Source organism: Ambystoma mexicanum, chromosome 6p (assembly GCF_040938575.1).
Source record: "Ambystoma mexicanum isolate Mex_15411 chromosome 6p, UKY_AmexF1_1, whole genome shotgun sequence".
Classification (NCBI taxonomy): domain Eukaryota; kingdom Metazoa; phylum Chordata; class Amphibia; order Caudata; family Ambystomatidae; genus Ambystoma; species Ambystoma mexicanum.
This window is the reverse complement of record NC_090935.1, coordinates 253509135-253526508: the sequence shown is the minus strand read 5'-3', so window position 1 is coordinate 253526508 and position 17374 is coordinate 253509135. Positions and strand designations below refer to the sequence as shown.

The following is a 17374-nucleotide window of genomic DNA, read 5'->3' as shown; positions in this document are numbered from 1 at the left end:
GCCAGTAGATAAGATATCCTCAGACTGCAAAAAATCCAGAATGCATCCGTTCGTATAGTTTACGGCATGACTAAATATGAACCTACATCTCTTGTCAGAAAGGAATTGCACTGGCTGCCCATATCAGCCAGGATCTCCTTTAAAATGCGGACACTGGGCCTCATCACGACCCAGGCGGTAAGTTACCGCCTGGGCCGTGACTTTACCACCATGGCGTAAACTACGTTTACGCCATGGTGGTTGGCGGACTTACCGCCCCATTCGGACCTTGGCGGGGCGGTAAATCCCCAATCCCCATTTACCCTTCCCCATTCCCATTTTTGCCCCATAGGGCATAATGGGAGTGGGGAAGGCGTTAATTACGCCACCGTAAATTACGGTGGCGTAATTAACTCCATGGTCCCTTAGCGCCATGGATTTTAACACCTGCTAAAAGCAGGTGTTAAATTCGCCATGGCGCTAAGGGACCTCGTACTCTGGCGGTAAGGGTCGGCGCTGTTTACGGCGCCGTAAACCCCTTACCGCCTGAGTTGTAATGAGGCCCACTGTGTCATAAATGTGTCTATGGGAGAGCTCCCAGCTATTTAAAGGACAAGATCACCATATATCAGCCCACTAAAAATCTTCGTTCCACTTCTGCCCAGCTTTTGCAGGTGGCAACGACTAAGAGAGCATGCAGCAATGGACGCTCCTTACCAGTACTCGTGTCAAAGGCATGGAATAACCTACCCTCTGGCGCTCAGAGAAGAGACCAATCACCTGGCCTTCAGAAAGCTTTTGAAAATGATACTCTTCATCTAATCTTCGGCCATCTTCACTGTTCTTTTTCTGCTTGTGAAGGAGCGCCTAGATGTCTTAGGGCTTTGGCGCTATAGAAATGTTATAACATAACATAACACATCAGGCCAGCTCTGAAGAGCCTGCTTTGGCATCGGCTGCTTTGGCTGGAAAAAGCGCTTCATCCACGAGGCGTATATCAGAGTGCTCCCCTGCCCTGATCTGAAGACACCACCCTCCCAGAACCTTGAGATCCTGCACTGCCAGGAGACTGGCTCCAATCACCTTTAAGAAAAAATCATGTCCAGATTCAGGGGGGGAAACCAAAACGAACTTTATTTTTTTTTAAATAAGTGCTCTCAAAAAGAATGATTTCCATCAAAGAAAATGGACACGACACACACCCTTTTGCTCCTGCACACAAGTGTTGAGACTTTTTCTAGGTGGCCGGGAATTAGGGCCGCCTGTCAGCCTCATCCACTTGCCTGGTGAATGTTAGCTTTGCCCGGTGCCGCCGCTGTGTTCTTCCGCTGCCTGCAATTACCAACAGTACTACCTGCACTAGCCTGCCTTATTTTATTTTATTTAGTATTTGTCGAGCGCACTACAGCCCAGAGGCAACGAGGCGCTATAAGGAGATTTAAAGAAGGCTTGCTTGAGGGTTACAATAAGCGGCCCCATACGGTATACTTAGGTAGATTCAGTTACAGGGTTACAGACGATATACAGTCCTATTACATAGTTGCAGCGGGTATACAGTGAAGGTTACAGTTAGTTACTCATATACTTTTCTAGGTAGCACGAGGCACAACAGAGCATGTGCTAGGTGATATAGTGGAGGTGCAGACCTAGACTGACGGGCTCTTTTATACAAAGAGCTGGGTTTTTAAGGCCTTGCGGAAGGCTGTGTGAGACTCAATTGATCTAATCTGAGCTGGGAGGTTGTTCCATAGGGTCGCCGCCATAGAGGGGAAGCTAGTGCCTCCTGCCCGCACTCTGCGCGTGTGCAGGACAGTGATGCGATTAGCATAGGCTACTCTAGACGGTCTGTTGACTGTTTGGGCCTCATTCCGAGGCTGGCGCTATCCATGGAGTAAATAGCACCATGGTAAGCAACCATGGAGCTATTTACTCCATGGAAATCCGGCATGGTGAATGGAGTAATTACCGGTCCATTCCAAGGTTGGAGGGACTGGTAATTCCCCATTCACCATACCGGTTCCCCATCCCCATTCCTGCCCCCATAGGGCTCAATGGGAATGGGGAAGGAGTAAATTACGGCACCGTAAATTACGGTGCCGTAATTTACTCCAAGGTCCCTTTGCGGGTTGGATTTTTAACGCCTGCTAAAAGCAGGCGTTAAATGCAAACCCGCAAAAGGGAACTCGGAATATGGTGGTAAGTGTTAACGGTCACCGTTGCCATTAACGGTGACCGTTAACCCTTACCGCCAGCCTCGGAATGAGGCCCTTTGTCTGCTAATCCTTCTATGCATCTACTTGTTCTGAAGCAGTCACCGCCGGCTACCTTCCTATGCATTTATTCTAATCAAATATAACAAGCACCCTGAATGACCAGCGCACTGTGTATCCCCACACGCACCCCCTCCGCCCCTACACACACACACACACACACTCCTCCCAGCCTCTCCCTCTTTGAGGCGCCACGAAGTAACTTGCGCGGTACAAATCAACAATACATGATTAACCATTCCATGATCCCTCTCCTGTTTGGGGACTTACACCCCCTTACCCCCAGCGCCCCAGGTTACAGCACCCGGTGTATTGGCTTGGCTGCATCAAATATTAGTGGCAGCCTCGCCAGCTACACTTCCAGTATATGACGTGGGCCGGCTTCATTGTGTAAAACAAAATCCGCACTTCTCTCTTCTTCGACATGAAGAAATACCGCGGGATCATATGTCGTGGAGTCAGCAGAGGCCTGTGCAGAGCAGAGGAGGGATTTCTCGCACTTCTCCTTTCGCCCATGAAGCAATGGGTTCCAGTCAGGAAGCCCTCGGCGCTGTGGTGAGGAATACCCCGAAGCCCACGTGACCAGGCGGATAAAGAGGTCTCCACACTCCTGCTGCTGCCCGGAGGGAGAAGCCATGGACCCCGTAATTGTCGCATCTAAGGCAGTGCTGCTGCTGCTAAGCCTGGCTTTCTGGGTAAGTCTGCCCTGGCAGAAAGAATAGACACGACCGGCCTCTAAACTCAAGTTCTATTGCGCCCTTTGCCAGTTAAAATGCGTTTATCAGTAGGCTTGACCTGGAGAAATGTTAGTGTTGCACAGTGGTTAGTTTGCAAGAAAATAAGTGCCAGGGCCCAGATCATTGTATTTGGGGTACAGTACAGCTCGCGCCTGCTCCTTTGGGTTGCTGGATGCTCTGACTGTCATAACTCCATAATCAACCTGAGTCTGAGACAATGAGTGTCGGGCCCCAGAAATAAGGCTGAGTCCTGGCAAAACACCCCCACCGAATTAAGCACTGGTGTTGCAATCACGTGGTTTTCGAATGTTACCTGTATTTCTTTGCAGATGAACTGGAGGCATTTCTGAATAAACCCTTTCATTTTCCCTTCATGTAATCTAATTCATTACTAAATCTGTGGTCATGTTTTCTGTCTTGCAATTTCTATTTGGATTTTTTAAAATGTAAATTGCCTTTGTAATGTATAGCAAGTACTTGTATTTGTTATATATTTGTATAGCAAATCGCCATAGGGCGCAGCCCTTCTGCTCGTCTTACACATGTGCACCCTGGTGTAGGAAACCTATATTGGAGACGTGAGTGAGAAGTGACAGGTGGTTTTTGCGTTCTATGTCATCATTTTGGTAGGTCGCCTAACAAAAAAGATTTTTTTCATCTGATTTTAGGCAGCCTATAAAAAGCAAAAAAAGACATTGGGCCTCATTACGAGGTTGGTGCTAGTCATGGCGATATTAGCGCCATGACTAGCACCAATAACGGGACCGAGTCCGCCCTCGTTCAATGGGGACTTACTGGTCTAGTCCGACCTTGGTGGGACCGGTAAGTCCCATTGTAGAAGCCATTCCCCATTCCCATTTGAGCCCCCATAAGACTCAATGGGAAGGGGGAAGGCTTCAATAATGGTACCGCAAATTGCGGTACCGTTATTGACCTCGGTATCCCTTAACGGGTCCCGTCCATAACGCCTGGTAAAACCAGGCGTTAAGGGAGGGACCTGCAAAGGGGCCTCGGAATAGGGCGCAAAGTGATTACCGGCACTGGTGTCATTACCGGTGCCTAGTGGTCGAAGTGAGCGGGAGCGGTCGGGAGCGGTGCTCCTCTACTTTTTAAAATTACATTTTACAGCTCCTATACTTTTATTTTAAAAAGAAATCGTTCCGGAATGGTTTCATTTTAAAATAAAAGTGGATGAAGTCTTTGCAGCTTGCACTTTCAGAGCACTGCACTAAACGTTCCCTTAAACAGCAGGTGCAAGTGTTTGGGGGTTAGTATTATGTGTGGGAGGGGGTGTGGTGATGGGGTTTGTGGGGAGTGTGTGCTGACCAGCAGGGAACATAGTTATACTACTTCTTTTTGTACACTTCGACCACTGCCTGTGCCCGGTATCCCTTTGCGCCCACCTCAGAATGAGGTCCATTCCCTCGCACCCAATAGCCCGGTCTCCCCCATCTGCGCTTCTGGGTCGTGAGCGGCAGGGGCATGACAGTTCGATTTCGAAAGACCGCTCCGTGCGGTCACATCGCAGTCTTTCTAAATCGTTTTTTTAGTCGTCATTTCTAAAAAGGTCATTTGTCCCAATACCGGATTTGGTTCGTGTGCACTAATGTAAAAATCACTTCATTCTGGCAATAACATTTTTACTGCAGTTTTACACATTGGCAGTGCCCCAGCCGGTGGGCAGGCCCAGTTCATTTACAGATGGGTTTTTGTATTTATTGCTTGATTAATTTAAGGCACTTATATAGGGTGCTACTACTACTCCGTAGGTCCTCCAGCACCGCGCATAAGGCTGCCAAAACAAACCGTCGTTTTTCGGTTTAAATGTAAATGAGAAGAGAAAAGGAGAAATGAGAGGAATTGGAAAGTAATTTATCCCAAATTTTTGGACCTTGAACCACGAGCTCCCATGCCCCTGTGCCTACCTAAAGGAAGGAACACGTCAAAGGGAGTGTGGACACCATGTGAGGATGGAAGAAGGTTCAAAGGGAGTGCGGACACCATGTGAGGGTGGGAGAAGGTTCAAAGGGAGTGCGGACACCATGTGAGGGTGGAAGAAGGTTCAAAGGGAGGGTGGACACCATGTGAGGGTGGGAGAAGGTTCAAAGGGAGTGCGGACACCATGTGAGGGTGGGAGAATGTTCAAAGGGAGTGTGAACACCATGTGAGGGTGGGAAAAGGTTCAAAGGGAGTGTGGACACCATGTGAGGGTGGGAGAAGGTTCAAAGGGAGTGTGGACACCATGTGAGGGTGGATGGAGGTTCAAAGGGAGTGTGGACACCATGTGAGGGGGGAGGAAGATTCAAAGGGAGTGTAGACACCATGTGAGGGTGGGAGAATGTTCAAAGGGAGTGTGAACAGCATGTGAGGGTGGGAAAAGGTTCAAAGGGTGCATGGCCACCATGTGAGGGTGGGAGAAGGTTCAGAGTGTGTGTGGACACCATGTGAGGCTGGGAGAAGGTTCAAAGGGAGTGCGGACACCATGTGAGGGTGGGAGAATGTTCAAATGGAGTGTGGACACCATGTGAGGGTGGGAGAATGTTCAAAGGGAGTGTGAACACCATGTGAGGATGAGAGAATGTTCAAAGGGAGTGTGAACACCATGTACGGTTGGGAGAAGGTTCAAAGGGAGGGTGGACACCATGTGAGGGTGGGAGAAGGTTCAAAGGGAGTGTGGACACCATGTGAGGGTGAAGGAAGATTCAAAGGGAGTGTGGACACCATGTGAGGGTGGAGGAAGATTCAAAGGGAGTGTGGACACCATGTGAGGGTGGGAGAATGTTCAAAGGGAGTGTGAACAGCATGTGAGGGTGGGAAAAGGTTCAAAGGGTGCATGGCCACCATGTGAGGGTGGGAGAAGGTTCAGAGTGTGTGTGGACACCATGTGAGGCTGGGAGAAGGTTCAAAGGGAGTGCGGACACCATGTGAGGGTGGGAGAATGTTCAAAGGGAGTGTGGACACCATGTGAGGGTGGGAGAATGTTCAAAGGGAGTGTGAACACCATGTGAGGATGAGAGAATGTTCAAAGGGAGTGTGAACACCATGTACGGTTGGGAGAAGGTTCAAAGGGAGGGTGGACACCATGTGAGGGTGGGAGAAGGTTCAAAGGGTGCGTGGCCCCCATGTGAGGGTGGGAGAAGGTTCAGAGGGTGTGTGGATACCATGTGAGGGTGGGAAAAGGTTCAAAGGGTGTGTGGACGTCATGTGAGGTTGAGGAAGGTTCAAAGGGAGTGTGGACACCATGTGAGGGTGGAGGAATGTTCAAAGGGAGTGTGAACACCATGTGAGGGTGGGAGAAGGTTCAAAGGGAGTGTGAACACCATGTGAGGGTGGGAGAAGGTTCAAAGGGTGGTGGCCACCATATGAGGGTGGGAGAAGGTTCGGAGGGTGTGTGGACACCATGTGAGGGTGAGAAAGGGTTCAATGGGTGTGTGGACGTCATGTGAGGGTGGAGGAAGGTTCAAAGGGAGTGTGGACACCATGCGAGGGTGGAGGAATGTTCAAAGGGAGTGTGGACACCATGTGAGGGTGGAGGAAGGTTCAAAGGGAGTGTGGACACCATGTGAGGGTGGAGGAAGATTCAAAGGGAGTGTGGACACCATGTGAGGGTGGAGGAAGATTCAAAGGGAGTGTGGACACCATGTGAGGGTGGAGGAAGATTCAAAGGGAGTGTGGACACCATGTGAGGGTGGGAGAAGGTTCAAAGGGTGTGCGGACACCATGTGACGGTGGGATAAGGTTCAAAGGGATTGTGGACACCATGTGACGGTGGGAGAAGGTTCAAAGGGTGTGTGGACACTATGTGAGGGTGGGAGAAGGCACATAATGAGTGACCATGATCTTGGGTTCTATGTGAATTTGCCAGCTCTAGCATGAACCGCGGTAAAAACACTGGCAGCAGCATTGTCATTTCTTTTTTGTTGTTGGTGCAAGCGTTTTCCTTTTGAACTCTCCAGCTAAACCCTCGCCATTCCCCCATTAACTTTAAGTGCCGCTACCAGTACTTTTACTGCAGGCCTTTTAGTGCCACTCTGGGGACCCATAACGGGGCATATTCCACTTTAAGGCGTGCTTTGCCATTTCCTGTTCAGTTGAATTTGATGTGCTTGCCCTCCAATAGAGGTTTGCACTCAAAATGTAAGCTTAGGGACATCAAAAAATGAAAAATGCGTTAAAGGTGAAAGAATGCTGGGGGGGGGTTTACCGGAGTTTGACCTCTCCCCCTTCATTTTTAAAGAGGGTGAAAGGCAGACGACGTGCTCAAATGGAGTGTACTGCAGTCGCATCCATTTATTTTTGGTCAGCCCACACATTTCAAGTTATCGGCCCGAGTTTGAGACACTGTCCACTACTTCTAGTGATCATGCGATGCTGTTTATGAAATGTTTGGGCCCTCCGCCATATTCCAGGAAAATTTGGGGCGTTAACCCAATGGTCAACTCCCAAGGGAACAGGTTATGTGGAATAGTAGCAAATATACAAAAGCTAAACACTGCCTTGGGGGGGGTTGGACCAAGAGAGAGAGGGAATTCTGAAGGAATGTAACTGGGATTTGTAAAGGATGAAGGACGTTTTTGGCCCATTGGCTCAAAGGCACCTACAAACAAATAAATACTAGGGCAAACCTGGATTTAGGTTTGACTATGGTATTCACAATAAGGATAAAGAGCTTAATGCGCGGGTGCAAAGAATTAAGAGAAGCCTTATTTTACCCTGGAGGGAAAAAATTGGAATGGTAGCAGCTGCCAGATCTAGTTATAAGAATTGGCTGCAGCAGTCTACGTTTTCGATGAATACGGTGGGATGGAAACTCATTAATCGTTAGATAAGCTGTTATGAGTCTAAGAAATGATGGCACCTCATACGCAGTCATGGGTCTGCTAGCACTGCTAAAGAAATCTGTTTCATTCCAGAAGAGTCCTGGGGCTCCTTTATTTAGAATTCTTATTGGTGGGGAGGGGATCCAACCTGGGCAGCTGAACCTAAGGCAATGTGTGAGACACTGGTTGCCAGGCATACAAGGGAGGTTGATCTGTTGGGCGGCTTCTTGTAACCCTTAAATACGCCTTCTTACGCTCCATTTTAAAGTGTCTCAATGCCATTTGACTGTAGAGCGCTCCACAAATGTAAAAAATAAATAAATAAAATAAAATCTGGTGGCCATTATTGTGAAGTTTAAGGCTTCCAGGCCCTCTGTAACTCGGTCTTTGGGAGTGCTCATGTGCTCTGGGCCCAAATATTAAAGGGGTCACGTAAATCAAACCATTGAGCAAATCAACAGGATAAATTGCTCTCTATGCAGGAGCTCAATGAGGGGATAGACTAGGTCAAGGAGAGTATAAAATCAATCAATCTTTAATGTACACATATCAAATAACATTACACATGGTGCTGAAATCACAATAAAAACAGCATAAAGACACACAGTCAATAATGGACATTTCCAATTAAAGTGCATATTAGTCTAATAAGCGTCCTATAATATAAAGTGAACACACTGTGCATAGAATAATTCAGAAACATATTGCACCAGAGGACGGCTCCAATCTCAAATTGATGCCCAGTATATATTCAAAATCGAAATTATATAACCAAAGTAAGGCAGAAAAAAGAGAAAAAAAGACAGAAAAAGGATAAAGAAAAATAAACACAAATTATATATATGTTTATAGAGGGCACCATCCCACGCAGGTCAAGACAGTCAATGTTTCCTGCAAAGTTAGTAGGTTGTCCCAAATCAAAGGTAAATTTGTATAGTAAGCTGTTAGATACCAGTGCAGCCCATGAGATTGTTGGCAGCTGCACCAGGTACTGGTTGTTGACTATTGCGGTCAGATTGGAGACAAGTATTGCATCTGTTTCAGTTAATACTAATGCATCTCGAACTTGTCAGCTTACTATAAAATTTACTTTTGATTGGGGACAACCTACTAACTTTGCAGGAAATATTGACTGTCTTGACCTGCGTGGGATGGTGCCCTCTATATACATATATATAATTTGTGTTTATTTTTCTTTATCCTTTTTCTGTCTTTTTTTCTCTTTTTTCTGCCTTACTTTGGTTATATAATTTCGATTTTGAATATATACTGGGCATCAATTTGAGATTGGAGCCGTCCTCTGGTGCAATATGTTTCTGAATTATTCTATGCACAGTGTGTTCACTTTATATTATAGGACGCTTATTAGACTAATATGCACTTTAATTGGAAATGTCCATTATTGACTGTGTGTTTTATGCTGTTTTTATTGTGATTTCAGCACCATGTGTAATGTTATTTGATATGTGTACATTAATGATTGATTGATTTTATACTCTCCTTGACCTAGTCTATCCCCTCATTGAGCTCCTGCATAGAGAGCAATTTATCCTGTTGATTTGCTCAATGGTTTGATTTACGTGACCCCCCTTTCTCTTTCGCTAATTGTTCTGTTACTCCCCTGGGTCTACGTGGTTGGGGACGCCTATTCTGGATTACATTCTTGCAGACATGTCAGACTGGGATTATTTCATGTTCTTGGAAACAATCGATCTTGATCCCGGTTGACAAGAAGGGCCCACGCAAACTCCCACTTAACTACGGATTGCTGGCCTTGTTGGATTGCAGCTCCAAAATATTTGCAAATATTTTGTTGGACCTGCTATCCATACGGGTAGTGGAGCGTGGTTTATTACATTTCCAGCAGACGGGTTTCCAAAAGAACTGTGGGACAACACATTCCATCTGGACCCTCATAACCCTGATTTCTGACATACAATGTTACCCTGGCACAGTTCTTTACCTGTCTTTAGTAGATTATTCTGCCACTTTTAATAGTTTATTAAGATCAAAACTATGGGAAAAGCTGTCTCAATGGGACATTGACCCCTCAATACTATATTTCATTAAAGCTCTACGTAGCGATCCGCAGGTTAGAGTTTGTTTGTCCCAAGAGGGGGATCTGTCGTGCTCTTTCTCGACCAATAGAGCTTTGAAGCAGGGGTGCGCTCTTACCCCACTGCTATTCAACCTCTATATAGATGAGCTAGCTCATTTGTAAAGGACAATCTATAACCATTCGCCGTGTTACAGCATGGAAGTCATCAACTGCTTGACATACACGAATGATATTGTCATATTAGATCGGCCCGCAGTGTGCCTACAGCAATCCTTAGACGCTCTATATACCTTTGCCTCAGATCACGGCCTTATTCCCAATGTCATAAAAACTAAGATCATGACGATAGGGAAGAGGGCATGTGGTGCCCCCTCTTTTGTGTGGAACCTGCGTGGTGTTAAGTTAGAGCAGGTTAAGGAATATAAATATTTGGGAGTCAGTATGAGAACATACATCTCACTCGTACATCTGGCTGAGGGGATTAGGCACAAGGCAGGGTTTAAGTAGCTGTCTCTTAAAAAAATCATTGATGCTCAAGGGGGTCGTTCTATCGAGGCTAAAATTATAGCTTACTGGAATTCAATTATCCCTGTCTTACTATACCACTTATGCATAGGCACGTTATAAATGCCATATCATATAATTTATCATATCATACGACCTGGAAGTTTTCACAGAGAAGGCAGTTACCTGGCTCACAGAGTGTGGAAATAAAATGTTATTCTCTCTACTAAGCCTCCCAGGGAGAGTGCCAGTTGAACCCATAAGACTAGAGCTAGACCTGCCCTCTTTCCTTTCCCTTTGGAAGATTTCAGCTTGCAAGTTCTGGGCAAAATAATATTACGGTTGTTCGGGGGATGATTCTCTATTAAGCATGGCCGTTGCCCATTCTAGCCGGTTCTCAAAAAGCATATTGTTCAGGGAATTGGAGGGTTTTGTAAAAGATCATCTTAATGAAATTGGAGGGTTCGGTGTCTCGGAATCATGGCTGGATTTTAATCTTTTAAAAATCGAGGAAAAGTCAAGACATTATGAAACTGCTTTGGCACTGAACTATCTGGCTAAGCTGCACAGGTATGAGTCCATCTCACATCAGGGTTTCCAAATAGACCAGACAAAGTGGTACTTGATAAAGCTCTGGCTCCCGGCTATGATTAGATGTATTCTATCAATGCGTCTTAACACTCTCCCTGTTTTAGAAAACACAGGGGTTTGGGCAAGTGTTCCCTGGGTTGATCGACTGTGTAGAGTGTGTGGCAAACACGTAGAGTCAACATGACACATTTGAACTATTTGTGAGGCTCTTTGGGGGGAGTATGAGAGAGGTTATAGTAAATTCTCTCTCTACTCCTCAGACCCATTTTGGAGCACAGTCTATTGTGCTGAATCCCTGGTGATTACATCGGCAGAGTTTCATGTCTGGCATATTGTCAATTTGATTTAAAACATTTTCTTAGGGAAATGTATGTATATTTTATATGAATGTGTTTTTAATTCGAAATCATTTTTTTTATTGGAAAATATGTATTTGATGTTTATTGTAAATTGTATTTATTATGTTTTTCTACATAGTGTCAAAGGTGACAAAGTTCAACCAAATACAATGAAATACATTCTTTTATTTTTATTTTTTAAATGAAACCTTCCCGCACACTTCAAACCCTTGGCAGATCCCTGCAGTGGTTCTGAGGTTAGACTGGTACTTGCAGGCACCTGGAGCAGGATCAAAGGTGCTCTCTGATACCATGGGAACAGTGGGGAGATGGAGGGCCTCCAACAATACAGCATTGGGCAGGCAAGCTTCACCAGTGCCATCTGCAAAGGGACCGTAGCCTAAGGCATAATGATGCCAGGGATGAGGAGTAAGATGCACCTGGTGTGGGTGGTTGTGTGAAGAACGTGAGTTGTAGTCCAAGTAGACACATAACGTGTGGGAGAAATACTACATTACTGGTGATTTTCGGGATTGAATGCGTGACGAAAGAGGTGAGTGCTTGAACGTACGTTAGGTGTGTAGTGGATCGATTATTTTCCAGAGGGGCCGTTCACAATCATTAATGTGACCCATCAGTCCCCGCAGTGACTGGCCTTATGGTTTGTGATCATTATTATGAGGCTGTGCAGATCCTGGTGGAGTGCTCAATTCCTGTATCAGAAAACCAGGTGTTCTACATCTAGGACCTTTGTAAAAAGACACCGGAATTAAATCCAGTAGCCCTAATAATAATTTGTATATCAGCCACCTGCTACTTTAGCGTGCAAGTATACGTGTGAATCTCAAGCAGTGGCTAGCTAGATACCTTCTCTAGAGCCGCACATTGTAGATCTGCAAATAGCATTCACTCGTCATACAGTTCAAATCTACTGCACAGTGAATATCTGAAGGCAATGGACCTCTTTACGTAAGGCGGTGCAGTAAAATTCCATTACCACCAATTTATAGCAACAACAGAATTACCACCATGTTTACTGCACCGCCAAATACAGAGACGGCATTGAATTAGAATATTTGCTTGAATTGGAGGATTTGCTTGAATTGGAGGATTTCCTGCAGTAACGTGCAGGAGTTAAATCCTTCACTTCAAAATAAAAATTGATCTGATTCACCAAGGGCACAACTACTGCCTGTGTTTTTTCTGCAAATCTCCTCATGGAGTCCTATAAACGTCATAAATAGGGGCTAACACATGTAAGAAGCTATTCATAATCTGGCTGTAATTCGGCCGGACCAAGAGGTGGTAGCAGTAATTGAGTTTGGCAGTAATTAAATGAAAATTCTATGGAATTGCCACCAAACTTGTAATGAGGCCCCGTGACCTTTAAGGAATACCGGGCAGTATCAATTCATACAGATACATAGATATTGATATTGATTTCAGAAATTGACCACCAATCCCTTCTAGTTTGCCATTGTTTAACTGATGTAACACCAAATTGATTTTGTGTCCGGCTCTGGTTTTGCTGTTACCAAACGACGGCTCCCATGTATCCATTCTTGCTTATTTCACTTGCATTACTGAGTGCATCTCTGTGGAACTCATAAAAAGGTAGGAAATTCAACTTGTCTTTCAAACCTTTATTTGGGAACTTAAAAAAACAAAACGAAGAGTAAACAAAAGTCTCTTCAGTGTGTCTCATTTTTAAAATAAAAAAAGTCACTACTTTAAAATCATTATGCAAGCATGTATCTTTCGTAGTAATTCAAATGAATCAAAAAAGTATTTCAGAATGGCTGGCATACGGGACACAGCGCCAAAGTCCAGCCACACCATACACCACTTCCAAAATTAAAACCCCGTACAGCAGCACCAACATATTAGTATTAATTAGCAAAGAATAGCTAGCATTGGTCACCATCTTCAACAGCCCACCTTGCCATCTTCACCAGCGTCCTATAACCTTTGGAGTACTGGGAGTCTAGTCCAAAGCAACAGCTTATCCAACAAGGGAAAAAAGTTATGTTTTTTATTGCATCTAAAAAAAATAAAAGTGAATCAAGCATTGAATCAGCCATGAGGTGGTTGGATCAACCCCCACTCATTCTCACCTTTAACGTTTGCTGGGAGTTTGCTGGGAGTTGCTGAGTGAATGATTCATTCTAGCTACTATGAAGGCAGAAAAAAAAACGTTTTGCCCCACATATCTAACAATGTTTAAATACATCATTAAAAATGTAAATTGTGCTTGTTGATCTGAAGTTGGCGTTGGTCCATGCATTACTAAAAAACAATTGATTCGACCCTTATGACGAGTATTCTGTTTCCAGAAGAAAAAAAACCTGGAAATGGATTTGTTTGACAGAGGATGACCAGATGTGGGGTTCTTATTTATTTTTTAAGCAGATTGCTGACCAGGGAATGCCCATGGATCTGCTTCTGTCTCTGTTCTGAGGGATCTATGGACTATTGAGGGCGTCCTCTGGAGAAGCATTGCAATGACGGGTCTGCATACTGATGGACCTTGTTGGACTTTTCAGCCACGTTGCACATCTTTGTCCATCCCCCACCCGCTTTTGGGCTGCATAGAGTTAGCATGTCTTCAGTGACTGCTTTCAGGTGGCTTGATTTCTTTTCCTGTCTTTTCCACCGTTTCTATCTTTTTTTTAACGTAACTTTTTATTGGCATGAATGTTCCTTCCCCCTTCGTCCTTGCCCCCCTACCCCCGGTCCGAGCGTAGTCCATGTGTAGGCAGTTCCCTTGAGATGAGATTGCTGTGGTGTAACAGTTCTTCTGGATAACCGGGCTTGCAGAAGAGCATCGTCAGTAGCCTCTTCATAGTTCGCCTTCTCCGGGCCGCTCGATTATGCCCAGGAGGCCACCCGGCTCCCCTTGCCCCCTCCCTGAGATACTTCAATATGGATGACCAGTCAGTGCTGAACCTCTTGTAATCCCCTTGGATGGAGTATGTGAGCCACTCCAAAGCGACAAAAAACAGATCTTCGCCACTCATTCGTGGTCCTGTGGAGGATCCCTAACCTTCCACTTGCGCGCCAGTACCAGCGCCGCCGCCATCATCATCATTATGACATAGAGTTTGCGCCTCGGCTTAGAGGTGATTTCCTCCAGCGTCCCATCGGTTCCTATCATTGCCAGGCCTCTATTTCCCTTGCACCTCACCCCTAGGACCTGCTCAATAGCTCCCAGCATGCCTTTCCAATAGTGGTCCCCGCATTCCCTCCAACAGAACTGTGAGGTCCACGGGTACATTCTGTGCAGTTTTGTCGGTGTCATGTGCCATTGGAGAATACGTTTTAGCCATATATCCCTTATTTGGAGGGATCTTGCACCGTTTGTATCTTAAACACAACATTCCGTCACGTGGGGTCTTGATTCCTGGCCTACTGCTTTTTTCTATTCATTTAAATGTGCGATTTTGGCCACAAGCTTTAATTCCAGAAACACAAAAATATGCTTCAAAGGAGCACAATATAAATATCTATATATAAAAAATATAAAAATACAACACTGACAAAACAAATCCATAGTGCAGTGTATTGGGAATTCTAATAAAGGAAAGTGGAGGAGAAATAGGAAACAGAGGGAGAGCAAGAAGAGAGAAGAGAAGGGGACACAGAGTGTATGCAAAGATGTGGCGTTTCTGCCAGTTCTAATGTAGAAAAATCTCATTTAGCTTGACCGGGACTAGCTCATCAACACTTACTTCCTGTTTGATAGTGTTTATAAGTTGTTATTCATTTTTCATTTTGTCAGGCATGAAAAAGTGACCGCCTGCTTGCCTCAATCTACTCCTCACTTGGCTTTATTTTGCATTCTTACGTTTTGGACATCAAAACTTGCCTGCAGCTGTCGGAAGCTCGTCAGTGGCCCCTGGATGCCTGGACGCAAAGGAAGCTTTGATGGCCAACAAGGTGTGGAAAATGAACGCAGACGATGCTGATGTGTCTGTTTTACAGACAGACCAAGACCCTGAAGCTCTGCACCATGAAGTCTTACGGCCAAATTAAATCTGCAACCCCTCAAAGAGCAACCTCACTTTGCTGCTGCATTCACATGGATGCCTTTTTTCACTCAGACATTCTGTATCTGCCAAAAGACACCAAAGTTCCTCTTGTCCCACTCAGGATTAAATGTATCTGGTCATGCAAAACTGCATTCTGGACCGCCGTTTGCGTTTCTTCAATGAGGCGGTGGGATGCCCGCTATTGTTGTGGTCTTTTTGCACAAGTCATAGATCCTATTGTACCAGCCCAGCACAGCTCCATGAACTCTTCTTCAAAAAGAGATTTGAATTCAAAGTGTGGTGCACAGTCCATCAGGCCGTCCTTCAGATACGCCCTCAATTCTGATTGTGAAGATCCAACAATGTTTGCCGATTGCAACCTGGAAATCCATGCAGAGTGCACTCTTTCTCAGGATGCGCAGCTCACTGCTCGACCTCTCTTCAACACTATGTACGGTTTATTGATGAGCGCCGAACATTCCAGAAAAGGCTGACCACCAAGGCAGCAATAAGCATCTCTTGGATCCAGGCTACTGTTCATCTCCCCTAACTGAGGCTCAAAAGCAGCGCTACGTTTCAGCCCATTTGGTATTCCTGCAGTTCCCAAAAACTATTTAACAATCCTGTATTTTGTATTCGTATTGTTTAGATGGATTTCTAAACTCTGGCCTGATGGGCAGAGTTTAGGAGGCCAGCCTAGTTATAGTGAACAGGGGAACTCTGGGAGTTTAGCCAAACCAATCAAGGTAAGCATGGAAGAGTGGTCAAGGCAAATTCTCAGGAGAGGTGAGTGGTGTCAGGGGTCCACAATGAGTCCAGACAGTGAAATACACAATGATTGCAGTTAGGCCGCAAGTAAAAAAACACTACATTTATTATAGGTCCAAAAACACACTAGAAAAATGAATCAAGCTGGTAATATTATCACACAACACCCTAAATATAAAACATATATACAGTCATAGTTAGTCAGTACAATGCATACAATTCACCCCCAATACCTGAAAGGAGAGGTAAGTAATTAGGTAATTGGATCAACAGTCCATAGGAATGAGAGCCCTAACTTTAGAAGTCCAACCCTAAGTTGAATGGGACCTTGTGCCCAAAAAGTTCACAAAGTACGTTTAAAGTTGTGAAAAAGTTAGGAAGTGTTGCTGTGGGTGTAAATGAATTTTCCTAGCTTCTGGAGCACTTTTCCCAACAGTTCTTTGAAAGGCAATGGAATGAAATAATAAATCAAAGTATTGGTACTACGATTTTCCAATAGTACTTGGAGGTCGAATGGGGGTTGCTGGAGGCAGGTTTTCCCTCTGTTGGATACAGTAGAAGATACCCAGGAGCTGCGGGTGCAAGCAATGTTCCGGTCCTGTCCAGGAGCTAAATGCAACCCTTTGCAGTGGAGAATTACAGCAGGCTCCAAAACAGGACTCGTCTGGACACTCTACCAGATGGGGGATGGCCAGTTTCAGTGACAGTCACTGCACACGAGTGACAGCAGGCATCTCAGTAGTCACAAACAAATGAAGCCTCCCAGAACAGGACCCATCAATGCTGGGACGCTGAAACCTGGCAGGAAGTAGACTTGCAGGACTAGCTGGAGACCCCCAAAGCTCAGGGCCAATATTCAGAACAGGGAGGATTCTAGCATGGTAGCCCAAAACAGAGCTGGGCAGTCAACCGGTTGGTCCAGGGCATTCCTATAGTCTGGAACTTCGAAAGTTCCAGACTATAGGAATGTGAGAAGGCATTGAGTCTTTTTTGGCCGAACAGTCCAAGGGGCAAAGCACCAGCAAGGGTCTTCTGAGATCAGATAGTCTAGCAGGGCTTCACCGGGACAGCAGCAGAATGGTCGCCAGGCCTCTTCAGGATTCGTCCTCGGGTGTTCTGTTGTCTGCACAGCTACACAGGATACTTGGCTTCCTTTCTGATCTGCTGAAATGGCATGCAGGACTCCATTTCGTATTCTGAATTCAGGTGAGTGATCAAACTCTACCCTCCAATAGGAAGATCTGCTCCACACATGCACACCAGCACTGGTCCTATCAGGG

The 17374-nt window shown here is 45.4% G+C and overlaps 1 protein-coding gene across 2 annotated transcripts in view; it reads left to right on the top strand.

Annotated features, from left to right (window-relative positions):
• Positions 1-2729: 2729 nt before the first annotated feature.
• LOC138511358 (tetraspanin-36-like) overlaps positions 2730-17374 on the top strand; it is a 156049-nt gene continuing 141404 nt past the window's right edge. The window contains exon 1 of one of the 2 annotated variants that reach the window (XM_069626970.1): positions 2730-2944. In XM_069626970.1, coding sequence (XP_069483071.1) covers positions 2885-2944 — 60 coding nt within the window. In that variant the 5' untranslated portion in view covers positions 2730-2884. The remainder of the gene's footprint in view (positions 2945-17374) is intronic. The other variant, XM_069626969.1, reaches the window with a different exon arrangement.